Genomic DNA, 16551 nt, shown 5'->3' on the forward strand with positions numbered 1-16551 from the left:
AGCTGGCGTCTAAATCCAGTCGCCGTCTCCGCCAGCTGGTCTCTAAGCACTCATATAACGTCTCTTACTTACTTATTCCCTGATCTCATTGTCTTTTGCCCTCCTACCACTCCCAACTCCTACATTTCGAAAGCATGTCCACCAAGCGCAAGTCCGACGTCCTCGAGCCCGTTGACCTAACTGTCGACACGTCTAACGCGTCGGGCGGCAAGGAAAACGCCTTCGAGGCGTCGGTTGCTGCCCCTGCCGTAAAGAAAGCGCGTACGTCAGACGCAGGCGAAGGCTCGTCCTCGGGTACCAAGAAGGGCAAGAAGGCCGACGCGCAGCCACCCAAGAACTGGTATGAGGTCGTGCTTGATGGAGAAGACGAGGTATGATTTTTCGGCTTGCCGTGATGCGTACACCTGTCGGTCTGTTCCTGGGCTCATGACGTGTCTTTGCAGGGGGAAGTGCCTATCTAGTGAGCCCAAAACTGTCCCTGGACTTCTTCTCCCGATGGTTAACCTTGCTGTAGCGACGACTGTAACGACATCCGCCGGAAGATTCGCGCCCTCCAGAAGGAGCCTGGTTTCAAGGTGGGCTTCATTCATATGGCATGTCCGTATGCTCGTACTGAACAGATGTCTCGTCAAGATCACCAAATGGCTCGAGAGCATTGGGAACATCAACAATAACTCTTACCAGCGTTTCAGTAGGTTTACACGCCCCTCTACCTGGTTCTTGTCTCTTACCTACTGGATGCGCACAGTGAAGGCCACTGGGCCTACTGGTGGCGCGGGTAATGGCACCTACTACGCTGCGTGAGCTTCATGTTAACATGTGATTGTCGGTCAGTGCTGAACCTGATTGCCCATAGATACGTCTACTTCGAAAAGCGGAGGATCGCTGAAGGAAAGAAGAAGACTGCCAAGCGCATCCGTACTGAAGAAGAACATCCGATGGGTCTGCCCCGCGAGGACCGCAAGAACGTTTGGGTGTTCATGCCGCGGTGATTCCGTAAGACATGCAGTTCGAGCCTGCTGGGCGCTGATAGATGTGCTGCCATCTACATGGAAAATTTGCATATAGTACATGCCTTGTAATCTCCTTGCACCCCACATGCTATGCCAAATCCCTATCTTCCTTCCATGCCTCTATCCATTGCATAATACGTTGGATGTTGGACTCGAGATCCTCGGTTCGTTCGCTTTGGAGCTCGACAACGATCTCCTGCGGGTATGATGACCGAGCCTCATCTAGGACGACCTCCATGATCTCGGCTTCGTTGTTCTCCTGGATCTTCTTCAAGGGATAATTCCTGCGCCAGCGGGGATCTCCGTCAGTTTCGAAGGCGACCCGCTCCGAGCGCGGTTCAAACTCGCCTCTTTTCTAAGCGATCCCATAGCTTGGTATGGTCGCATCGCAAGACGACGACAAGATCCGCCCAGCGCTCGGGGAAGATCTCGCACGTGTGCCAGTCGAGGATGATGCCCCCTGCTGAGGCAAGCGGCTCGAGCTCATCCAGCAGCTGAAGCAGACTGTACATTTCAACGCGGCGTTCGTGCGGACGAGCGGGAGCTAGCGCACCTTGTCCTCGTCTACGGTGTAGCTCTGCCATTCCTCATCAAACGCCTCGTAGAAATTCTTCTCCTTGACCATCTCTCCGACATTGATATGCTTTAGCGGCACAGGGGATTCTTGGGCTAGAAGCTCTGCATGGGTGGTTTTGCCAGTTCCGGGTGTGCCGGTGATGATGATAACTGGGCCCTTGTTTGACGAGGACATGGTAGCGTGTGCGGCTGCGACGGTCGGTGTGAGCAAGCTCTCGGAAGACTTTTGGAAGAGATGTGCCGTGAATTGCAGGCAGAGCAGGTCAGGTACGACAGAGGCTCGCGGCAGACGCGAAAAATAGAGATTCGCGCGCGATGAAGCGGTAACTGCCGCGACAGAGTACGGGCCACAGGCGCTCGCCGCTTTTCCTGAGCTCAGCGGCAAGATCGAGTGGATCAGCGGGCGCCGCGACGGACACCATCATGGCTTGCTTTCGAGGCTAAGCTTATTGAGGGCGGGTTAGAAAGGAGAGAACGAGGGATATTTGACGGCGGGATCAAGGTGTACGACACAGATTGTTTAATTACCCCCGACTTGGGTGTACACAACCGCGTGGGTGGGACTCTTGTGGCCCATCGCTACCATTCATTTGTCCGTAGACGACGCTTGTCCTGAGCCGCAGTGACAGCCAGGCTTGTTGCTGGAGGCTCCATATTCCCCTCTCCGGTTGCCCTGTCCCAGTTGCTCTCCCCGACGATCCCACATCCCACCCACACATCCAGCCGCATCCGTTGATCTCCCTGCCCCATCTGTCCCACCATCGCGCAGACCCCTTCGCTTCTGTCCTGACAAATGTGTCCCTCCTGGTGAGGATCAATCGTCCGACCCCCCCCCCTCCCCCTCGCCGTCGGTCATGAGTCCGGGCCCTCTCACCGGCTCACTCACTACCTTTCTTTCGCAACATGGCACCCCGTCGACGTCCTTCGCTACGCCCACCACAAGCACACACACTCACCATGCGTCCGTTACGGCCTTCTCGCATTCCAATCCTACCGCGGACGGCGTCTCGGCATTCGCTACGGCCTGTACTGGAGTCTCCGGCACCTCTACCGTCGTCCATGTGGTGATCCATACCACAGTCACGATTCCCGACTTCTCCCGCTACTACAAGATCCCCGCGTCGTCCTTCCAGCCGCGCTATACCGCGCTTGCAGATGGTTCTCTCATCAGCTCCGTGTACACCCCCAATCTGCAAGTCTCGGAGGGCTGGCTCGTGATGGGCGGCGCACTCACTGTGTACTTCTTGATGAGCACCTATAAGGCCATCCAATACACGCGCACGGTCAACGTGAAGAACAAGGCTCTGTTCTACATGCTCGTCGTGAGCCAGGCGATCGGCATCTTCGTGTCCGTCTTCTTCGTGATCGCGGACTTCAGCTCTGCAGTCGACTGCACTGCGTGAGTGTTGAGCTGCCCGTGCCCATATCATGGCAGAAGGCTGATAATCTGGTACGACAGAACGGGTATGCTGAAGAAGGGTGGTGTGCTCGTGTCTACGACTCTACTGGTGTGTGTCTCGCGCAGTGTCCACTTTCTCGTCTACTTGACGCAGCTGCGCAGGTCCCCGGCATCTTGGGTACGAAGGCGTACCGATGTCTCAACAACGCCGGGTTTGTCATCGTAGTTTTGGCGGTGACGCGTGCGGCAATAATTGCCGTCTCGGGAGTCGTCATAGCTGAATACAAGGGTGGTAGAAGATTTACAGGTGTGTCGCGTGCATGCATACATCCTGTCCTGCGTCTGACGCCTGACGACCCGCAAGGCACGTGCGAGACTGTGAGGGAGTCTTCGCTGTTGCCTCTTTCTATCATTTTACAGTTTGTCGAAGCCTGCTTCATCTGCTTCTGCTGTGAGTTCCCTTGCACACCCACTTGCCGTTGCACGTGATCCTCATCGGCTGCCCTTGATTCTGAAGTTCTGTGGGCCGTTTACCGGTCATATCGCGGTCCGGCCGATCACGCCCGGTTGTCGCTGCCACTAGACGAGGAAGACGAGACTAGCTCCGTGGGGACAAACGAGAAGGAAGATGACGCCCACCGAGCTGGTACTAGTCGTAGGGGGTGGTGGGACTACGTCCCCAACGCCTTTCCGGAGATGTCGGCGGGTCGGGGTTCGCCATACTCTACCCGCAGCTCCCCTGGGGACATGATGGGCCGCTTTCGCCGCTGGTGGTCGGGCGAACCGATGCTGCCTAGCACCGTGTTCCAGCGGAAACCATCAATCCCAGGGGAGATACCGCTGTCGCAGCCGCCCAGAATATCCTCCGTGTCCAGCGTCGGCCCACGGGTGTCGATAAGCCGCGAGGCCGTGGAGCGACAGCCGCGCGCCAGTTCACCGCCTCCTCCATCTGTTATGGAGCGAATAATTCGCTATGTGCCGAGGGCTGAACTGCTGCGGAATATGCTCAAGAACGAGGTGCGCCTCAGTCTGACTGATCACTTCGGCGAACTCTGACGTCCATCATCAGCTGCTGTACACGACCTTCATCACGACGGTGCTTTTTGTCATCTCCATCGTCATGTTGGTGGGTGTAACACAGCAGCTACTTCTGGGAGCGAACAGCTGGTCCATGCTGGACTGTGCGTGTATATCTCAACAATTTGACTGATAGGTATAAACTCACGATGTTCTTGTAGGGCTAATTATATCAATGTGCACTATGCATAGCTTCAGCCGAGTTGCACGTCGTCACGAGCGCGAAGCATGGCTACAAGATCCCGCAAACTGGCGGTCCATGCATCACGCACAAGTCGAGGACGACACCGCACTCCGTCCCAAGCACCCTCACCGCACCTGGTCGCCTGTTAGCGTCCGCTCGAGCTGGCGACATCGATATCGGGAGCGCGGCGAGTCCGACGACCGGAGCACCGTCGGCCGCTACCGCTCAACTGAGTTTTCAGAGCCTCCTCTCTCTCCTTCTCGTCCCTCCTGGGCCTCCCGCGTCCGCTCCACTTCTCTCACTCGCTCCCCCGCCGATCTTCCATCCATCTCCAGGTCGACGTCCATAGCGTCGTCCCCAATGCCTTCCATGGATTCGCTCTACAGGGCGCCGCTCCCACGGCACGGTCGCGGGTCGCCTATGGTCCTACCCTCTCCCGAGTTTCCCCCGACGAACGCCAGCACGCCCCAATCGGACTCGCAGTCGTTCTCGCCACGCACGGGGCATCTCCCCACGATCTTGCGCTCGCCTGTGGCTGCTTCGCGACGACGTAGCAGCAGCGAGCGGGAGAAGCGGCCGGCGTCGCCTCCACCCCCATCGCCACGGCGCTCGTCGCGAGATTGGGATCCGGAGAATCCAGAACCGCCAGATCCAGCGCGAACGCTATAGTTTCCTGCTATGCTTCGCGTGCAGCCCGTTTCTCTTTCTCATGCTGTGCCGTGCGTCTCTCGCGTGATACTGACCGCAACGGACTGGATGCGCACATTCTCTCGGACTCTGGGTGCTGATTCCGTTGTAACGGAGAGCACGAACTCCTCCCCTGCTACGGTGGTAGGTGACGAGGTTGGACTGTTGTACTGATACTTTGACGCGCCTTATAGTAAACCCGCTTCGCTTTCGCACGTGTACACCTACTAATCCTCCCGCATGTCGCATTGCTGTGTCCCGCATTTCGCGCAAATACATATTGCCCATACCCCTGTATCCGGGAGTCGCAATGTTCTGTCTCCGTGGATCTTGAGATATCTCAGACGTTCGCGATGTCATGCGTTTTGTGCCTGTGCTGGTGGGCCGAAATGAACGCAAATATGTATATGTGCGCCACATCAGACGACGTCAGGAGTACGTCAATTACATGCCTCCAACGGGTTCTATTCTGGTGCTGATTAAACAATTGCTAGACGCCCGCATGATTCTTTGGTATACAGAATAAATGGACGGAGGAATGTTCCGGCAATTTAACCACCCCAGGTGTTGACGCGAGGAGCGCATACCCGGGCCATGTGCTTCGGTGTTAGGACGGACTGCGCCCAATGGATTTGTGCAAGTGGGTCTGTAGTGCATTCACAATATCTGATATCAAGTAGACAAAAGACGAGCAGCCATGATCTCATCCGAATCCATGCAGGAGTGCGCCGACCGCGTTCGAAGGTCACACGGCTTGTGATTGTGATTCAAAGCCCGTCCCCGGCCGGCCACAGTGCAATAACCAAGTTGTGAGTATCTATGCACATCCGAACCTATTGTTGTTCATCGGAATCAGTAGGAGGCACCGAATCTGCCGACACATTCGCAGGTACCTAAGCCACCATGGAATGACTCTCTTGTGTAGAGCTGGAGACTACCCAGCAGGGACTGCTGTGGAGCCTACTAATCGATATTACGGTCAACGGAGAGGCAGCCGCCGACATTGATGTGATATTGTGACGTGGGTACCGTCTTCCGTTCTTCCCTCGACATCTATCTACTCACCAAAATTCGGGCTTCCAGGCATTAGATTTCACGGCATTAGATTTCACGAAGCTAATATATGTATGCAGCTGGCGCCGATTTACTCGATAGCATCAGGAAGAAGTTGCGCCCACAGCCGCTCCTGACTTGTCGATTCTCTGCAGCGGCCTCTCGTTTGCCCTACGTTTGTCAGTCTCGAGCTCGGGCTGGTAGATCTCCAGTATGAGCGAAGCTTTTGAGGTAGGCCAGGTAGGAATGCGAATACTCTGGGTTGTATACTTTGCTCTGCCGAGAATCGGCTCCATGGCCTGCTACAGTGGACCCGATCTACTCTAGTTCGGTACCGATTCGGCTGGCTGTCCACTGTCAGCCGCACAACTATTGACTGGCTGCGTGTCCTGGCGCAGGCAAGTCTTCCCCTTCCCGTAAAGCCGGGCTTTGTTCCGCGACATCCCCGCACCCGCATCCGTTGCACCAGGAACTCTACAACTCGCATTCGGCAGGACCGTCGCGACATCATCCATGATGCTCGGTTTCAGGAGGCTTCTTGTCGTCTTGGGTGTCGCAGCAGCAGCTGGTCTAGCCGTTGGTACGTTTCCTACACGTCAGTTCGTGGTTACGTACCGAGTTCATCATTATGGCATAGCGGACTCCAACGATTGGGTCAACGTCGACTACGTCTTGTCGCAGTCGAACGCTGCCGACACGGCGGACGCCAGACAGAGCATTCTCCAGAAAGCGAGCGGCTACTCGAAGTCGGGTCCTTGGAGTCAGTTGCTTTCGCTGTCCACATTGAATCTGCCTTGACTGTCGGCGGATCACAGGCATCACGAACAAGGATGGAGCGAAGCCTCCAAGTGGTGATGTTCACGACTACCTCAGCTGGGCACCGTAGTAAGTTCGCGCTCTACTACTGTCAACGGCCCCTTCGACGTACTACTGACAAATTATCGACCATAGTCATTGGCCAGAATGTAGTTGGTGCTCGCATGGAACGAATCATCTGTCGGGGCCCAACCAAGGGGGCAATAACGACACCGGTGATACTGACCCCGGCTCATCAGATGGTAGCGACCCTTACGACAGCGGCGGCGATTATCCAGCTGGAGATTCTGGAGACTCTGGAGACTCCGGAGACCCCTACGAGCGCAGAGCCATCAATAGGCACCGTCGGATGGCGACAAGGAGGCGCCGTCTTCACTCTCATGGCACATCCGCAGCTCATTGGCGTCGACAGCCCGACAACTTCTTGGGGGGAGTGGCCACCGCGCTGGCAGATATTCCGACATTGCCTCAGGGAGTACCGCCGGTACCCACCAACCCGCCGGATTTCGGTGATCTGCCCACAGTAGCTACCGGATCATCGACCGTCAAGACGATCAATGGCACACCAGCGCCGGCTCAAGCCCCTGCGAAGACTGAGAAGAACAAGTGCACGCCTTCGCCAACGAAGTCATTGGCCCCCTCAGCCAGTACGTAAATGTCGGTGTTCACTCTCAGGAACGCATATTCTCACCCTCCGCCGCTGCAGCCTGGACAACCTGTCCTTATGAGGTTCATGATGGGAAGGTGAATCCAGATGTGCGCACACTCCCGGATTCGCCGGCAGCGGTGGACATGTCCCAGGCTGTGCTATATAACGCCATCGCGTTCGCAACGAAGAATACGAAGGCAAATTCGCAGAACGCCGCCGAGTTCATCGACACTTTCTTCCTTGCAGAGGACACCGCCATGAATCCGAACATGAACTTCGGCCAGCAGGTGCGGGGCCCGGGGAAGGATCACCAGATGGGGACCTTTACGGGCATCCTCGACATGCGGGCCATCGTCAAGGTCATCAACGCGATTGCGATTCTCAAGGCGGCCAAGAGCCCCGACTGGACGAGTGCAAGAGACAAGGCGATGACCGACTGGATGGGATCGTACGCTTCTTGGTTGGAGAATAGCGCCATTGGAAAGGAGACGGCGTCCAAGACAAAGTAAGATCCTTGTCGCGCATAGGATTTCTACTCAGCTAATGAGAGCGATTTCAGCAACCACGTATCTTTCTACGTCAACCAGCTCGCAGCAGCGAAGATGTACTTGGGCGACACACAAGGCGCCCAGACCGTGCTGCTGAACTACTTCAACAACCAATTTGGAGACCAAGTCGCGGCATCTGGCGAGCAGCCATTTGAGGCAGTTCGGACGCGCCCGTTCCATTATCGCTGCTTCAACCTGGAAGCCATGATTGTGAGTAATGCGAGGGGCACCAGTAGAATGCAGCTGATGCCGTATACTAGACCAATGCGAAGCTGGGGGATGAGCTCGGCATGAACTTCTGGACCGTCAAGTCCAAGTACGGCGCGAACATTCAGAACGCGCTCGACTACGTCATGGGCGTGAACCCGAAGGGAGAAGACATTGGGGATATATTTCCTCACGTTGCGGCCGTCGCAGCAGCGTATGGTGACCCGGATGGCAAGTACGCCGCGTTCCTCAGCAAGAACGCCCAGGACTACACAAGCCAACCGTTCTGGTTTTACGACCAGAGCGGTGCCTTGCCCAATTCGCCCGCGGGTCAAAGCAAACGTCGCAGAGACCTTGGCATCGCTGTGGACAAGATAGCGAATAGAGACAAAGCGTTTTCCGGAGACATAAGCACTGTAGGGACTGTGGCCATAGATGCGGTGAAGGCTGCGGATGCAGAATGTCCTGACGTGTTCAATGAGGTCCAGCAAGTGGAGCTCGAAGTTGGGCTGTTCGTGGACTGCGAACAGTTGAAGCCCTATTACGAACTCACTGTCCCTGTATATCCTGCATGAATCTACATAGCTCGGTCTACTTTCCGATCACAACAAGATGGTCCAACATGGTTGAGTCGTTCATATCGCACTCGGGCAGTCGTGCCGCAGCTGAGCAGGAAATGGGAGGTTGAAGGTACCTGGCATGTGGCTATGGCGGAGCCGTGGCAGGCGGGCCTAAGCGCCGAATGCCGGCGGACAAACAAGGGTGAGAGAGGGACTGCGCTGTTCCTCGTTACGCCATCATCCCTTCCCCTCCCTCAGTGTATTCTATTTTTCTTCCACCCTCAGAGCCTACATAGAAATGGCCGACGCTGCTTCCGGCTCGACAGAGAGATCTGTTCAGGTGAAGCTAGTGCTCCTCGGTGAGTAGCTATACCACTCTCGCAACTTCCTGGAGCTCCGCACGCCGGTAACCTGCCACCCTCCTGCCCACCTTCCTCCGGCCGTCGATCTCGCTACATTCAGACTCTGCGAGCGTTACTACTGTGTTTGTTGTCTGTAAGAGTGCTAACCGTCTTGTATGACCACAGGCGAGGCCGCCGTTGGGAAGTCGTCTATCGTGCTGCGATTCGTGCGTAGTCCGCATTCCACGCTACCCCTGCCCCCCATAACTCGTCACAACAGGTCTCGAACGAGTTCCAGCCAAACAAGGAGCCTACGATTGGCGCGGCTTTCCTCACGCAGAAGTGCCGCTTGGAAGACCGTGTGCTGCGATATGAGATCTGGGACACAGCGGGCCAGGAACGTTTCCACTCCCTTGCAGTACGTACCACCCCAGCATCTTCATGGTGTCTGCCATTGATATTGGGCCGTGGCATCAGCCCATGTACTACCGTAACGCGCAAGCCGCAGTAGTTGTATACGACGTCACGAAGGCATCTAGTCTTGAGAAGGCGAAGACGTGGGTGAAGGAGCTCCAGCGGCAAGCAAACCCGAACATCGTTATCGCTCTCGCAGGCAACAAGATTGATCTCGTCACGCCCTCCGCATCTTCCTCATCTGCTGCCGCTGAGTCCGAGGATGAGGCCGACGACGCAACCGCGACCCCTGGCGAGACGGCCACCTCGGGCGAGCCCGAGAGCCTCCGGCAGGTGCCTAGGGACGAAGCCGAGGCGTACGCGCAGGAGGCTGGGTTGCTGTTCTTTGAGACGTCCGCAAAGACCGGCGAGGGCGTTGTAGAGATCTTCACTGAGATTGGTAAGTGGCCCTATACGCTCGTCTCGTCTCGTCTCCAAGCAGGCACACTGTGCTCGACATCGCTAACGTTATCTTCCCCTTTTAGCCAAGAAGATTCCTATCGACCAGATCTTAGTTTCGAGCCGCGGCGGACAGCGCCCCGGTGCTGCTTCCGGCCGTGCTGCTCAGGAGGGCGGTGTCAACTTGGAGGAGAATAACGCGAAGGGCAAGGATGCGTGCAATTGCTGATTGTGTGGCGGTCTTCTCCTTATCAAAGCAGAGATGCGCTTCCCCTCACGCTCCTCTCACCCAGGGCGTCACGAGCTTAATGCCCCCTTTACAGTATTACTTACCCCTCCGCGTTCCCTTTTCATGCCTGTCTGATCTATATGGCCTTTCCCCGTACATGTATTTGCTGTCGTATTGGAGCGGTATTGGACTGACATATCATACCTTGATGTTGTCTACATCTCTTTATGCCATGTGTGACATGTTGACGATGCACACTGCTTATTCACGTGGCGTATCTCGCGCATGTACACTCCAGATAGATCGTGTGAAATAACTCCCAAAGGTGTGCAAGGTTGAAGCAAAACGAGCAAGCCCGCGGTACGAAGGCGCTAGAGATACCTCTGGCTGACTCAGCATACGAGAATTGCGTCTACCAAACGACCACTACAGCTACAAAACCCGTACAGGCGTACAAATGTTCAAATTCAACTTCGATATCGACGACTCTGACGACCAAAGCATTGTTTGCGCCGCCGAAGAATCATTCACCGAAGAGCCACAGCAAACGCAAGAGACCGTGTCTGAAGACGTTTCAAAGGAGGTCTACCTAGAACATTTGGTGAAGTTTGCCTGGTTTGAGTCCCCAGGTGTTCCATTTCTTAAATGCCGCCTGTTTCCCTAGCTATCCGCGCTACCGCACACCATATCTTTTTCCCCGTTACATCTATCATTGCCGTCTCAGCGGGAGGTGGTGCTGTCGCGAAGAGATCTGTTCGACGCCAGATTTCAGTTAATATCCGCCGATGATGGCGGTGGAAATGACAATGAATCTTCCGAGGTAGACTTCATCGACGCCCCTTCTGATCTTGTTCCTGGGGTGTATGAGGGAGGTCTCAAGACTTGGGAGTGCAGTTTAGACCTAGTCGAATGTCTGGATTCCATCTACGGTCGAGCGATCTCGAGTACTATTCACGGGAAACGGATACTGGAGGTATAATGATATCCACTGATATCTCTGTCCTTGAACTTCTCTGCTGACAATGTAACGAGGTCTGTTTCAGTTAGGTTGTGGGACGGCGATTCCTTCGTTGTACCTCTTCCATTCGCTCTTTTGCGCGGAACCGAGAGCCGACGCTGGTGTTCATGTTCACCTGCAGGACTACAATGAGCTCGTGCTCAGGCTAGTCACGATTCCAAATGTCATATTGGCCTGGTGTAAGCTCATTATTGTGGATCGAGTAATATAACTCTAGAGTGACGCGAATATTCTCTCTCAGATATGTCTCCTGCCTCGTCCGCGTACCGCACACGCGCACTTGCTCAGGGATCCGACCAGACTGGTGAAGCTGACGACGAGGACTTCGACTCCGCTTCGCTGCCGCCTGACGACCCTTCTCAACCGGGGGAGCTCGCAATAACGCCCGCCCTGAGATCCGCTTTCCGCGAGTCATTGAAGACTCACGGGATACACCTGAGGCTCTTCTCAGGGGCTTGGTCGACGTTTGGTGTAGAGCAAGCCGGTGGGCCTTACGACATCTTGCTCACATCGGAGACGATCTACCGTACGGCAAGCCTCAATTCTCTCGTCGATCTGATGCAGAAAGCGACAAAAGCTCAAGAGGAATCGGCATCTCTGGAAGACGTTACGTCGAGGCTATCCTTGTCCAAACCGGATAGCTTGCAGGCCCTTGCAAGCACACAGTACCTCTGTCTCGTCGCGGCAAAGTTGGTGTACTTTGGCGTTGGTGGAGGTGTGAACGAGTTCATTCAAGCAGTGGAAAGCGCTTCGAGAGGCAGTGTCCAAACGATTTGGGAGACGAGCCAGGGCGTGAAGAGATGCGTGATGAGAGTGCTCTGGAAGTCGTAGAATCAGGTGCGCTATGAAATATCACGAATATCGACCACATAACTCACCAGCGCTCAAGCGAGTTGTCGCGTCGTATGTCGGCATGAAACAGGTAGACTATCAAAATGTATAGCGTCATTAAAAAGTAGGAGTGCTCTTGCTTCCGCTCCACTTTGCTGCAGTCTTGAAAGCCTCGTTAGTAGACCAGACTCCGTCTTGGAATCGTCCGAAGGCCCAGTGAATGACAATGGGCTCATGGGGCTTGGGCTGGGCAGGCTCAGTGTCCTAACTGACTGACGGGAGATTGGTTATGTGGTTCTATTTGCAAGGAAATACACCGGTAGTCTTTGTCCAAAGCTTCTGTGCTTCGGTTCTACTAACGACACAACACAGGGACTTGGACTTCCTCTAAGGGGCACATTCGAGACGACAACAAGAAACAGCATACAGAGCAGTCAATTGTGCACGAGATCCATATACGGCGGAGGATGTGTGACCCGCTCGTGGCCGCCGTCTTCATGTTCATGGTCGTGATCCGGCACCCTGTACGGAGGAGGGGCGTGCCCATGGGATTCCCCCTCGTCCTCGGGTGTCTGCGGAGGGACCATGCCATGCCCCTGCGGACTCTGTGCTCGGGGCGGGCTGTCATGCAATGCCCCAGGCGCCCTGAACTCCGCAGAATCGATCGAGGGCGGCGGGTCAGACGGGTCGTCCATCGGCGGTGGGGGCGGCGGCAGGAAGTGGTCGTCCACCGCTCCTACACTGTTGTTCTCCCCACTCAAGCCATGAGTATTGAGCGCGATGGTCTGTTGCTCGAGTGCGAGGCCGAGCGCCTCTATGGCCGCGCCCTCGTCGAGGTCCATGTTCGCGAGCCCGGTGACGTTCGCGTCGTGCGTCGCCATCTCGAGCGACGGCGGGGGCGTGAAGGACCGCTGGTCCAGCACGTCTGCATAGCCATCGAACTGGTCCGCAGCGGTGAAGCCGAACAGCGACCCTTCGCCTTCGAACACGAGCTCCGATACGGGCAGGGGAGGCGGGGGCGCAATAGACGGGTCCTCTTCAGGGGGGACGTAGATCTCGTGTTCGGACTCGAGGAAGGTCGGTAAGCGTGATGTTGACGCCTCCGATTCGAGGAACGTGGGCAGGCGGGAGGACGTGGACGCCTCGGCCTCGGCGGACCAGAAGGGCGGTGGGGCCTCGCGCTCTTCGAAGGGGGGCGGTGCGCCTGGTGCTGCGCTTGGCCCCGCCTCGTACTGCGGCACCTCAGGGTCCTCCAGCCTGACTGTCCGCGTGGGAGGGCGGTCGTGCTTCTTGATGTAAGCCGCGTCGACAGATGGCTCGACTTCGGGCAGTGGTGCTGAGGGTGGTAAGATGAGTAATGGTATGGATACAGTTGAGACGCGCTCGGTGTGGCTGGACATTCGCACGAAGGTGGCGTGAACGAGGAGGCGGAACGAGACGCTGTGGAGGACTGTCGACTGCGTAATGTATGCGCATTCTGCATCGAAACTTGTAGAGTAAGCCTCTTCTGTGGAAGGTTGATGGCGTGGAGAGTCAGGTAGAGGCGGCTCGGTAGGTTGATGCAAGACAAGTCGGATCCGGAGCGGCCGAGAGGGATGTAGTCGACACGACGCGCCCGAGAGAGCTATCACCTTCCGCTCTCCGCGCTCGCCTCTCCGCACAATAAAGTCGGGAGGTGTGCGAGAAGTGGAAGGCCCAGGCACCGTCTTTTGTGTCAGCGATGAGGGTTGGCCGCCATTCTCGGAGCCATTCTCGAAGTCGTCCTCGTCGAGCTCGCCTTCTTCAGACTCGTTCTTTTTCACGTTGATGACGCGCACAAGCTCCGCCCGTAGGTTGCGAAGACGCTGGCCTTGTTCCACCACGAAGTCCGCAGACGGCGTGGGCACCGTAATGTAGACAGGAATTTGTTCCCCAGCTTTGAAGGTTGTCCTCGGGAGTTGGACCTCGACCCTGCTCGGCTCCGTGATAACCCGCGTCTCTGGGACCGGATGGAGGTCATGAGTGTGCGAGGTGTACCGTCGGGTATGAATGACAAGCGATCGGCGCAGAGGGTCTGCGTCTCCTGCGGCAGGCCAGACATTCGCTGATAGCGAGTATGCAAGCGACGATGTTGCCGTGTGTAGACATTGCGGAGTGTCCAGGGGAAGGGGTATCGAGAAAGGGAAGCTCGAACGCTGTTGAGGACTAGGGTCAGGGGAACTAGCCAGGACGATTTCCGTGTTGGCGAGCTCGATCTCCCGCCCGTGCGCCCTCTCGACGGATCGTAGTGCCACGGACCTACATACATTACAGCAATAAGCGTTGAGTCGATTTCACGTATACTGCCATATCGCACGTCCCGCGAGCGAAGGAGGGAGCTGGGAGGGCACACTGCGAGCACGGAATCGAGACACTCACACCTTGCGCCACCTAAAGCCTGCGTCGGCACTCTTGATCTGCAGCTCGCCCTCGACAGCAGCGCGCTCCCCGTCTGCGCCCAGGTAGCCCTTCTGGAAGTGCACCCCGCCGTCGGCGACGGGGATGATGAGGATCTGGGGCCCTGCGCTCCCTCCTCCTAACTCCGCGTTCGCATCGTCCGCGTCCGCGTCGTTCAGAGCTGCTGCAGGGGGCTGCTCGTCATGCGCGGAGACGAAGCTGAGATCCGAGTCGTCCGAGAGTTGCGCGTCGGCCTCGGATGGCTCCTGTGTGTAGGTGGGAGGGAGGTCCGCTGACATCGCGGGACAGTGGCAGCGCTGGTAGTAGACTCAGCGTGTAGCTCGAAGCTCAGAGACAGATCCTGGTTTACGTGGAAGTGGGTGATGGGACCATGGTCTAACAGAGAGATATGGTAAAAGGACCTTAGGAAGCAGGCGCGAACGTGCTCGGGTTGCAGTGCGCCTAGCCCGTGGAGTATCAGGATGACACAGAGTACCACGCAACAGCGCCGACTTCCTGCGCCTCAACGAGCGCAATAGGTTAGTGTCTCATGGCCTTCGACCATCATCAATCTCACAGATATGTGTGCTTAACAACTGTTGGCTTCACAGTAAGTGCTGAGTTCGTGGTACCGGTCAAGAATATGCAGGCATTTTAGCAAGAAGCCTGCACGACGATGGGGGCCTGTGCATGCGTAGAGCGACAGCGCAACAGTACGACAATGGAGTAACTCTCGAACCAGACTCTTCGAAGATAAGTACATGAGATGTGGACGTGACATATCGAACATGTCAGACCGAAGGTAAGGAATCTACATCGGATGTCGAGATGCCCCAGTAGTGAGTACTCCCGAGAGGATAGAGTGCCACTATTCTATGCGAGGCTATAAGCTTGGATTTCGGCTACGATTTGACCTCGCAGGGTCGTGAAATGCGGCGACCATGGAGGATACCTTAGCAGCCTGCCAAGGCAAGTCCAAGAGGTTTCCTGACGAACGATTTGATTGCTGTCAAACATACGGTAGGTACATGCGACTCTGGAGGCGGACATCAGCGAAAGCTTCAAAACCATTACAATTCGGTCTTACTGAGAACTATACGAGGCAACGGAAGGTGTCATTCCCTGAGTGTAGCATGCCGTCAGTGAATACAAAAGTGACAGCACAGCTTCGTATTATGGGAATCCATGGTTCGGTCTAGGCTGCACATTGACCTCATGCTACCATTGCCGGAGCGGTAGGCGAGGCTTCGATAGAGCCGGAAGGACGGAGCTGAGACGTCGAGAAGGCACGCGGTAGACGGGGGGTATCGTCTAATGGTACAAAGAAACGTGATATGGATACACCTAGAAACCTGGTGAGAAAGTGAGCATTAGAGTTACCTATACAGACATAGAGCATGACTTACAACACTGGCAGTCGAAGGGACATAGTGCGGTATCTGGTGTCGCAGTGCATAAGCAAGCCGTTGCAGGGCTTGGGAGCGCAGTACTGACCGCCGCCCTGGTCGGTGATACCCAACTCGTCCTCCTTGTATATCGAGAAGCCCTCCTCGGTTTTGCGACCTGCCTGAGGTGAGAACACATATCATGCTAAGTGTGCAGAATACATACGAGGGCCAGTGCCCCGGGAGTCCTTGAAGCGGTCTTCCTCCTCCCGGTCCTTCTTTGCCTTCTTCGCTTTTGGTACACCGCCTTCAGTTTTCTCTACCCTTGGGGCTTTGCTCTTATTGGACTTGGTAGAAGGCAAGGTTACATAGGGATCGAAGACGGTCTCCGGCACCTTCCGCTTGGAAGGCACGCTAGGAGCAGGGTCTTCGTTGGAGTCCTCGCGTTTACGCCTGACAGGCTTGTCCCCAACCTCGCCCTTGTCCTTTATCTTTTTCTTTTTCTTCTTGTCGGACAGGAGTGCAGATGAAGACGAGGCTTTGGGAGGGGCAGCAGCAGGGAGCTTGCCTTTAGAGGCAAAGATGTCGTCTATTTCCGAGGCAGGCATGGGAGGAGGAGGAGACAAAGGTCTTGAAAAATGCACAAGGGGCGTCTGTTGCGCGTCTAATGGAAGCGATCACGGGTGGGTGCGGGAAACGAGTCGAACTCGG

General features: G+C 56.1%; 8 protein-coding genes across 8 annotated transcripts; 5 read left to right on the forward strand and 3 right to left on the reverse strand.

The window, feature by feature from the left end:
* Positions 1-134: 134 nt before the first annotated feature.
* Positions 135-992, forward strand: DICSQDRAFT_164430 (uncharacterized protein; the record flags this gene model as incomplete). Its single annotated transcript, XM_007360069.1, has 6 exons — positions 135-371; positions 444-460; positions 515-575; positions 634-691; positions 749-800; positions 857-992. The coding sequence occupies 6 exons, from the start codon at positions 135-137 to the stop codon at positions 990-992; spliced, it is 561 nt and encodes a 186-aa protein (XP_007360131.1).
* Positions 993-1101: 109 nt separating this feature from the next.
* DICSQDRAFT_142180 (P-loop containing nucleoside triphosphate hydrolase protein) lies at positions 1102-1764 on the reverse strand (the record flags this gene model as incomplete). The annotated part of the gene is made up of 3 exons (XM_007360070.1): positions 1102-1297; positions 1362-1507; positions 1567-1764. 3 exons carry the CDS (start codon positions 1762-1764, stop codon positions 1102-1104), a joined length of 540 nt encoding a protein of 179 aa, XP_007360132.1.
* A 1035-nt stretch (positions 1765-2799) lies between these two features.
* Positions 2800-5448, forward strand: DICSQDRAFT_151066 (uncharacterized protein). Its single transcript, XM_007360071.1, has 8 exons — positions 2800-2988; positions 3049-3097; positions 3151-3295; positions 3353-3439; positions 3506-4005; positions 4058-4169; positions 4227-5371; positions 5431-5448. Exons 1-7 carry the CDS (start codon positions 2807-2809, stop codon positions 4916-4918), a joined length of 1767 nt encoding a protein of 588 aa, XP_007360133.1. The 5' UTR covers positions 2800-2806; the 3' UTR covers positions 4919-5371; positions 5431-5448.
* A 1706-nt stretch (positions 5449-7154) lies between these two features.
* DICSQDRAFT_48070 (chondroitin AC/alginate lyase) lies at positions 7155-8784 on the forward strand (the record flags this gene model as incomplete). The annotated part of the gene is made up of 4 exons (XM_007359878.1): positions 7155-7452; positions 7512-7959; positions 8014-8212; positions 8263-8784. 4 exons carry the CDS (start codon positions 7155-7157, stop codon positions 8782-8784), a joined length of 1467 nt encoding a protein of 488 aa, XP_007359940.1.
* Positions 8785-9017: 233 nt separating this feature from the next.
* DICSQDRAFT_176402 (ras-domain-containing protein) lies at positions 9018-10475 on the forward strand. The gene is made up of 5 exons (XM_007360072.1): positions 9018-9128; positions 9297-9337; positions 9391-9528; positions 9588-9963; positions 10049-10475. The coding sequence occupies exons 1-5, from the start codon at positions 9068-9070 to the stop codon at positions 10189-10191; spliced, it is 759 nt and encodes a 252-aa protein (XP_007360134.1). The 5' UTR covers positions 9018-9067; the 3' UTR covers positions 10192-10475.
* A 380-nt stretch (positions 10476-10855) lies between these two features.
* DICSQDRAFT_46383 (uncharacterized protein) lies at positions 10856-12040 on the forward strand (the record flags this gene model as incomplete). The annotated part of the gene is made up of 3 exons (XM_007359770.1): positions 10856-11164; positions 11235-11388; positions 11451-12040. Coding segments are annotated over 3 exons (1053 nt in total), but the record flags the coding sequence as incomplete, so codon positions are not given.
* Positions 12041-12315: 275 nt separating this feature from the next.
* On the reverse strand, positions 12316-14820 carry DICSQDRAFT_151068 (uncharacterized protein). Its single transcript, XM_007360073.1, has 2 exons — positions 14438-14820; positions 12316-14317 (listed from the first exon to the last, which is right to left on the reverse strand). The coding sequence occupies exons 1-2, from the start codon at positions 14752-14754 to the stop codon at positions 12475-12477; spliced, it is 2160 nt and encodes a 719-aa protein (XP_007360135.1). The 5' UTR covers positions 14755-14820; the 3' UTR covers positions 12316-12474.
* A 979-nt stretch (positions 14821-15799) lies between these two features.
* DICSQDRAFT_123224 (uncharacterized protein) lies at positions 15800-16448 on the reverse strand (the record flags this gene model as incomplete). The annotated part of the gene is made up of 4 exons (XM_007360074.1): positions 15800-15807; positions 15862-15894; positions 15950-16018; positions 16067-16448. 4 exons carry the CDS (start codon positions 16446-16448, stop codon positions 15800-15802), a joined length of 492 nt encoding a protein of 163 aa, XP_007360136.1.
* Between the last annotated feature and the right edge of the window lie 103 nt (positions 16449-16551).

Source organism: Dichomitus squalens (assembly GCF_000275845.1).
Source record: "Dichomitus squalens LYAD-421 SS1 unplaced genomic scaffold DICSQscaffold_1, whole genome shotgun sequence".
Taxonomy (NCBI): Eukaryota; Fungi; Basidiomycota; class Agaricomycetes; order Polyporales; family Polyporaceae; genus Dichomitus; species Dichomitus squalens.

What these genes read in the sequence shown, in the direction of transcription:
- DICSQDRAFT_151068 (XM_007360073.1), bottom strand. Translation starts at nt 14,754, where the DNA reads ATGTCAGCGGACCTCCCTCCCACCTACACACAGGAGCCATCCGAGGCC. An exon ending in GGCTTTAGGTGGCGCAAGGT is followed by an intron (nt 14,318 to 14,437) that starts GTGAGTGTCTCG and finishes TAATGTATGTAG; the next exon opens with GTCCGTGGCACTACGATCCG.
- DICSQDRAFT_176402 (XM_007360072.1), top strand. Translation starts at nt 9,068, where the DNA reads ATGGCCGACGCTGCTTCCGGCTCGACAGAGAGATCTGTTCAGGTGAAG. An exon ending in GGTGAAGCTAGTGCTCCTCG is followed by an intron (nt 9,129 to 9,296) that starts GTGAGTAGCTAT and finishes GTATGACCACAG; the next exon opens with GCGAGGCCGCCGTTGGGAAG. An exon ending in CGTCTATCGTGCTGCGATTC is followed by an intron (nt 9,338 to 9,390) that starts GTGCGTAGTCCG and finishes TCGTCACAACAG; the next exon opens with GTCTCGAACGAGTTCCAGCC.
- DICSQDRAFT_151066 (XM_007360071.1), top strand. Translation starts at nt 2,807, where the DNA reads ATGGGCGGCGCACTCACTGTGTACTTCTTGATGAGCACCTATAAGGCC. An exon ending in TCGTGTCTACGACTCTACTG is followed by an intron (nt 3,098 to 3,150) that starts GTGTGTGTCTCG and finishes GCAGCTGCGCAG; the next exon opens with GTCCCCGGCATCTTGGGTAC. An exon ending in GGGTGGTAGAAGATTTACAG is followed by an intron (nt 3,296 to 3,352) that starts GTGTGTCGCGTG and finishes ACGACCCGCAAG; the next exon opens with GCACGTGCGAGACTGTGAGG.